This window comes from Poromitra crassiceps (genome assembly GCF_964638095.1).
Source record: "Poromitra crassiceps genome assembly, chromosome: 30".
Lineage (NCBI taxonomy): Eukaryota > Metazoa > Chordata > Actinopteri > Beryciformes > Melamphaidae > Poromitra > Poromitra crassiceps.
This window is the reverse complement of record NC_139652.1, coordinates 5,321,516-5,329,358: the sequence shown is the minus strand read 5'-3', so window position 1 is coordinate 5,329,358 and position 7,843 is coordinate 5,321,516. Positions and strand designations below refer to the sequence as shown.

The 7,843-nt window shown below is 45.7% G+C and overlaps 1 protein-coding gene across 1 annotated transcript in view; it reads left to right on the top strand.

The window, feature by feature from the left end:
- Window positions 1–369: 369 nt before the first annotated feature.
- slc6a15 (solute carrier family 6 member 15) overlaps window positions 370–7,843 on the top strand; it is a 40,660-nt gene continuing 33,186 nt past the window's right edge. Inside the window, exons 1-2 of the mRNA XM_083663168.1 lie at window positions 370–508; window positions 2,464–2,981. Coding sequence (XP_083519294.1) covers window positions 2,675–2,981 — 307 coding nt within the window. The 5' untranslated portion in view covers window positions 370–508; window positions 2,464–2,674. The remainder of the gene's footprint in view (window positions 509–2,463; window positions 2,982–7,843) is intronic.

Below are 7,843 nucleotides of genomic sequence, written 5' to 3'. Positions count from 1 at the left end.
GTAATAAGCTATATTACATGTCATATTACAGTAGCCTACAGTAATGCGTTACCCCCAACACTGATAGTAGTGGAGCGCACCAAGTGGAAACAGAGGAGGGGGGTGCTTGACGAAACAAAGATATTCATTCCATCTTGAATCTTGAAAAAATAAAAATAAAAATTATATATCATAATTATTGTAATGCCTCATTAGGTACAGACACGGCTTCGGACCAATGAGACAGGGGAAACGGGCTGGGTGTTTGGTGAGAGAGGGAGGCGGAGCCCCCGCCCCCCGTGACTGCGATGGGCTGGCCCGTCTGTCTGAGAGGAGACAAGGCAAGGCGCTCCAGCCCTGTGCGCACCACACAACTCACTCACCGGCTACCCCGCCTGCACGCACCACACACCGGCTAAACACTGCTCCACGACCAGCCCGTGATAATGTCTGCCCCGTGCATGTGCTCTCACAACTTCATCCCTTGAGACGCAGCTTACAGGAGAAGGACGACTGTTGTTTCACACTGGTGAGTCCAGTCCACCCCTTATTTCATTGTATTGTATCGTATGGATAGTGAAGGCATGAGAGAGAGAGAGAGAGAGACAGAGGGAGAGAGAGACAGAGAGAGAGAGAGCGAGAGAGAGAGAGAGAGAGAGAGAGGAGGGGGGAGGGATGCTGACTGACTGACTGACTGACTATCATGGGCTCACCCTTATTTCATTTTTTTATTATAAGGCTAGTGAAGTGTGTGTGTGTGTGTGTGAGAGAGAGAGAGAGAGAGCGAGAGAGAGAGAGAGAGAGAGAGAGAGAGAAAGAGCGGGGGAGGGAGGGAGAGAGAGAGAGAGAGGGAGAGAGAGGCTGACTAAGGTACCAGTGCGCAGGCTGTGGTCAGTGAATGATGAAATACTTCACATGGATGGCATGAATAGCTGGGCGGGGAAATTAATTAATGTGCATCCCTAACAGAACACACTGTGCTCGAGTCGAGACACAATGAGCCACACTGAGCCACATGGCACCTGCACACAAGCCGCGTTGCGTTGGGCTTGATAACGTTACTATAGCCTAGCCTATAAATATGATCTGTTCCAGTCATGATAGCTAAATTGTCGGTCCATTTTTGATTCACTACTCGAATCATGTGCAGATAGCAGGGAAATATTTAACTGTGCGTTTTATCATAGCGCCATATGTTCGTTGGAATAAACATGTGATGTGATCCTTCTTATAATAAACATTCATAGTGGAGGTTGCAGCTGCAGCATTTCTCCGTTTTTGTGTGCGTTCACACGCTGCTTTACACAAATCAGGCTAATCTAGAAGCGGTAGTTAAATGGAATGTAGTAGCCTATTCAAATCGCCCTTAATCCCGGGTTGGTGACAGGCGAGAGGCTGTTTCTGCGGCGCAGTGACATATTTTGAAGGAGGCAGGCAGCTCTCACGCCCTGCGAGGCATTTTTTATAAAAGCCGAAAATGTAAAACAAAAAACAAAACAAAAACGCCTAAAGATCCAGATAAACCCATTTCAACTCAGGTTGGTAGCTCGCCTTTTTAGGCCGAATATTAATATAGCTAAGCTATTTGTAGTAGTGGACAATAGTCACTAAATTGGTGGAAGATAGGCTATATCTAAATGGGTCGTTTAAGCGACCTATAGTGCTTTTCTGAAACTGTAGGCTAATTGATGGTGGCCTAATTAAGCCTATTGCCACGTGACCACGGATGGACGGTTACAGTGTGTGCATCTTTTTAAATCAACCACGGCATCTCTCTGGATATGTAGGCCCAACTGTAGCCATGTTGTGAGAGTTGATGTCATTATTATTTGAGGACTGTCCCCACTAGACTGCTGTGTGTTTGGGTTCCTATGCAAATCGTCTCGGCCCTTCAATGATTCAGGAGGTGGAAACGCGATCGCCTGTCACAGCAGCACAGTCTGTGCTTTCTAATACAACCATCATTCATGTATTTCATTGCCGCGGCCACGTGTGTGATTTCCACGACAAAATAGTTGATTCTAGGCTATATAAAGGCCCATGTATAAAACAGTAATTCTCCATTACACATATCTCCACTCTGATCATGTGACATAAGTGGAAGCTTGCCAGTGAGTATAATCACTATACTTGTGAATGTTGTTCTATGGAAACTAAATTGATAAACATTCAAAATGAAAGACTGCTGATGTGTTTGGGGTGGTTCAATGACATTTCTGTTTTATTTCTTCATTTGCTATTGGAAACCTTCCTGAGTTAGGTCCATGTCATTTCTATATTATCGTTTATATATAGCCTACCATTTCCTATATCATTTGCAAAAAAAAAAAGTGTAATAATTAGAAATCATGTGTCAATGTCACCAGGTTTTGGTAATGCAAAGTTCAAATCTATTTTGTTTAAATGGATACTCTTACTCAACTCTTATTTCCCCCATTATCTGATAGTTTGCTCACGGCAATATTTCCTTTTCTTCCCCCGCAGACACTTGGTGATAATGAAGAAATAAACTTCCTGATCGCTCAACTTCTAAGAACTATATCTCTCCGGCTCCCGTTGCACGCAAACTGCTCAAAGACTCGCAAAGCTTCGGCTCTGCTTGAACTTCTAAGAGAGTGACTTTTTTTGACGGACGCCGGCCCTCTGCCCTTCCAAAGACGTTCCTCCCCTCGCCACCCCTTGTTTGCTTTATCAAATGCCCAAAAACAGCAAGGCCGTCAAGAGAGAGCTTGACGACGATGTCACAGAGTCTGCCAAGGACCTGCTATCCAACGAGGACGCCTGCGACGATTCCTTCAAGAAGAGCTCGCTGATCGTCAACCACCATGAGGGGGAGGGGAAGGTGTGCGAGGACGACGTGGAGGAGGGCGGCTCGGACGGCGAGGAGGACGTCCGCCCGGCCTGGAACAGCAAACTGCAGTACATCCTGGCCCAGGTGGGCTTCTCTGTAGGCCTGGGCAACGTCTGGAGGTTCCCCTACCTGTGTCAGAAGAACGGAGGAGGTGAGTCACCTGCAGTGCAGGGCCCCCCGTGTCCATTTCCACCGTGGGCATAGTTACTACGGCCGGGCCAGACAGACAAAACGAGGCCTGCGTATATCGTTTAAAATATGATAGCAATACCAATATCAGTACAAGTGTTACAGATACACCAATAGAATACTTAATTTGATATCTATTTTTATACTTCCTGCCAACTCTGCCACATACGCCTCGCTCGACTTCACCAACACAGACCGTATGGGCTGTATCAGAGCCGTGTAGATAGAAGAGTCCCGACATCTCCATTCACTCCAATGGACCAGTTTTTAACTCTCAAGAGTTCCAGGAAGTAAGGTCCTGGATTAAGCAGCACTGTCGAGTTGCAGCAAAATAGACAGTTTGTGTTGTACTCTGAAAGGGTTTTCCCCCACTTGAATCAAATTGTACATTATCAGCTTTATTTTAGCATGCAAAAGTAGCGCGAGACCCATTCCTGGCTGTTCATTGGCTAATGAGTCTCGCATTTTGGTCCTCCGCTGACGCGACTCTCTCTCTAGAGGACACTAGGTTGTACAGTATGTAGCTGCTGCAGTAATGGGCCAGTCACATGTCACATTATATCGAACAACACTTGCTGTGATTGGCTGCGAGCAAAATCATACAAATCGTTTTTTTTTTCTAGATCTGTGTACCAACAGGATGGGATGCAGGTATGGTTTGACTGGAGAAGTTTTGATATAACTTGGTACTGGTCTAATCCGGTCAATAACTCAAAGGTATCGAGTACCGATACCCAGCCCAGACAAAACTGATAACACGATAATCATAAGCAATTATTTCAGTATCAATATATAACGATATCCGCTGATGTCTGCAAAAAGCACATGTTAAATAGTCAAACTGAAGTTCGTCACATTGAACCGGAGGGTAATATAAATGGTCAAACTGTAATAATCAAATAATATTACATAAATTATTTCAGATCTCATCCTGTGAGAGATTTGAATTGGGATGTGCTCATTATTACTACTTTAGACAACAGAATTGATTGTGCATCACGATAACGTAATGACATAATTTTATCACGATACGATTCTGTTGAAAGATGATGAATTAATATGGATTTAATTGGCTTCAATTCCAAAGCCAACAGCACTGCAAGCAACCATTTAATGTACGGCAAGGTGCAGGTGGCGCTCAAGTTCAATACCCAACCTGAACAAGATCTTATATTTAATATAATCAGCTCTGGAAACTATTTCAAATTGATATCAGCAAGATATTTACATCCTCATTTCACAAAATTTCGCAGGTAGCAGCTATGGAGTTTGGATGATTACAGATGGCATCTCAGTTTTCATGTTGGCACGATATTTTAACGAGTTTGAACGTTGTTGCAGGCAGACATATTGTCATACTTCTTCTCTTCAGCATCAAAATGTTTGCTGGGCAGCAGTCAATTGGGCCTTGACATTTTTTCAAAATAGACACATAGACATGGGTCATTGAAATGCTTGAATTTATATATTTTCTGCAAGAGTAGCAATTGAAATTATTTTGATTTTTTTTTAACTTAACGTTAGTAAATAGGCTACGTTCCGCTGTCTGCATGTGTGTCTCCGGCCGTCTGTGCGTCTTTGTTTCACGCGCCGCCTGCCTGGAGAAAGTGTGATGGTCACGTGCGCGCATGAGTGAATGAAGTTTAATGATGCAGGTTAAACAGCGGCAAGCAAGCGAGAAAGCTAACGTTACAAGAAAGCTAACGTTAACCAATCCTTCAGCTAGCTAGCGTTAACCAATCCTTCAGCTCCACCTGCACAATGTGAACATTCTCAGTGTTGTAGTAGTAACTAAGCTTTCTCAGTGTCTCAAACTATGCTGTGTTGACACCGATGTTTAAGAAGGTGTGGGAAGCCTAGCTGGGAAAGAGCCAACAACACAGAGTTCTCACAATATACGCAATCAATATTCCTGTTTCCCTTTAATGAACATAGAGGAGTACATATATAAACATTATTCTTGCATCAGCTAAATTCAACCCAAAAAGTGACCAATCATGATAGGTTAAAAGAAACTCATTCCTAGATGCAACACATGTACTGAACAGATTCAGGGGTTTTGTGTGTTTGTATGAGAGCAACAAGTTGAATTCAGTGTGTGTGTGGTGTGTGTGTGTATATGTGTGCTGTGGTGTGGGTGTGTGTGTGTATGTATGTGTGTGTGTGTGTATTGTGTGTGAGAGACATGAAGATAGTGGCTTCTTCCTGTGTCGCACTTCACTGTAGAAACCAGACTCTGCTCAGTGACCTTGGTGACGATTGGAGCGTTCAAGATCGACATGAGAAGCCATGTGACTGTGTGTCTGTGTGTCACCATGCCCTCTGTGCAACACTGCAGCATCCAACACAGACATTAGCAAGCAAATACCTATCTAATAACACTGCTGTCAATATGCAGAAAACCATTCAGAGAGCACTTACCCCCCCTTGTTCAAGAGGACCGGAGATAATGAGCGAATTCGACCGATTTTTTGATAGAATTTTTTTTCTATCAAAAAATACATTTCCCACAATGCCCCAGAAATGAGAGTATGACCCACTTGCCTTTTCCCCCCACAGAGCGTTGTTCTGTTGCAGCGTTCATGTTAAAGAGGCCTCAGAGAGAGTAGAGTACATCTCCTGGGCCTCAGAGAGAGTAGTGTTTACATCTCCTGGGCCTCAGAGAGAGTAGTGTTTACATCTCCTGAGCCTCAGAGAGAGTAGTGTGTACATCTCCTGAGCCTCAGAGAGAGTAGTGTTTACATCCCCTGGGCCTCAGAGAGAGTAGTGTTTACATCTCCTGGGCCTCAGAGAGAGTAGTGTTTACATCTCCTGGGCCTCAGAGAGAGTAGTGTGTACATCTCCTGAGCCTCAGAGAGAGTAGTGTGTACATCTCCTGGGCCTCAGAGAGAGTAGTGTTTACATCTCCTGGGCCTCAGAGAGAGTAGTGTTTACATCTCCTGGGCCTCAGAGAGAGTAGTGTTTACATCTCCTGAGCCTCAGAGAGAGTAGTGTGTACATCTCCTGAGCCTCAGAGAGAGTAGTGTTTACATCTCCTGAGCCTCAGAGAGAGTAGTGTGTACATCTCCTGGGCCTCAGAGAGAGTAGTGTTTACATCTCCTGGGCCTCAGAGAGAGTAGTGTGTACATCTCCTGGGCCTCAGAGAGAGTAGTGTTTACATCTCCTGGGCCTCAGAGAGAGTAGTGTTTACATCTCCTGGGCCTCAGAGAGAGTAGTGTTTACATCTCCTGAGCCTCAGAGAGAGTAGTGTTTACATCTCCTGGGCCTCAGAGAGAGTAGTGTACATCTCCTGGACCTCAGAGAGAGTAGTGTTTACATCTCCTGGACCTCAGAGAGAGTAGTGTGTACATCTCCTGAGCCTCAGAGAGAGTAGTGTTTACATCTCCTGAGCCTCAGAGAGAGTAGTGTTTACATCTCCTGGGCCTCAGAGAGAGTAGTGTTTACATCTCCTGGACCTCAGAGAGAGTAGTGTGTACATCTCCTGGACCTCAGAGAGAGTAGTGTTTACATCTCCTGGGCCTCAGAGAGAGTAGTGTTTACATCTCCTGAGCCTCAGAGAGAGTAGTGTTTACATCTCCTGAGCCTCAGAGAGAGTAGTGTTTACATCTCCTGGGCCTCAGAGAGAGTAGTGTGTACATCTCCTGAGCCTCAGAGAGAGTAGTGTACATCTCCTGGGCCTCAGAGAGAGTAGTGTGTACATCTTCTGAGCCTCAGAGAGAGTAGTGTTTACATCTCCTGAGCCTCAGAGAGAGTAGTGTGTACATCTCCTGAGCCTCAGAGAGAGTAGTGTGTACATCTCCTGGGCCTCAGAGAGAGTAGTGTTTACATCTCCTGGGCCTCAGAGAGAGTAGTGTGTACATCTCCTGGGCCTCAGAGAGAGTAGTGTTTACATCTCCTGGGCCTCAGAGAGAGTAGTGTTTACATCTCCTGGGCCTCAGAGAGAGTAGTGTGTACATCTCCTGGGCCTCAGAGAGAGTAGTGTTTACATCTCCTGGGCCTCAGAGAGAGTAGTGTTTACATCTCCTGGGCCTCAGAGAGAGTAGTGTGTACATCTCCTGGGCCTCAGAGAGAGTAGTGTTTACATCTCCTGGGCCTCAGAGAGAGTAGTGTACATCTCCTGGGCCTCAGAGAGAGTAGTGTTTACATCTCCTGGGCCTCAGAGAGAGTAGTGTTTACATCTCCTGGGCCTCAGAGAGAGTAGTGTTTACATCCCCTGGGCCTCAGAGAGAGTAGTGTACATCTCCTGGGCCTCAGAGAGAGTAGTGTTTACATCCCCTGGGCCTCAGAGAGAGTAGTGTTTACATCTCCTGGGCCTCAGAGAGAGTAGTGTTTACATCTCCTGGGCCTCAGAGAGAGTAGTGTTTACATCTCCTGGGCCTCAGAGAGAGTAGTGTTTACATCTCCTGAGCCTCAGAGAGAGTAGTGTTTACATGTCCTGAGCCTCAGAGAGAGTAGTGTGTACATCTCCTGGGCCTCAGAGAGAGTAGTGTTTACATCCCCTGGGCCTCAGAGAGAGTAGTGTTTACATCTCCTGGGCCTCAGAGAGAGTAGTGTTTACATCTCCTGGGCCTCAGAGAGAGTAGTGTTTACATCTCCTGGGCCTCAGAGAGAGTAGTGTGTACATCTCCTGGGCCTCAGAGAGAGTAGTGTTTACATCTCCTGAGCCTCAGAGAGAGTAGTGTTTACATCTCCTGGGCCTCAGAGAGAGTAGTGTGTACATCTCCTGGGCCTCAGAGAGAGTAGTGTTTACATCTCCTGGGCCTCAGAGAGAGTAGTGTGTACATCTCCTGGGCCTCAGAGAGAGTAGTGTTTACATCTCCTGGG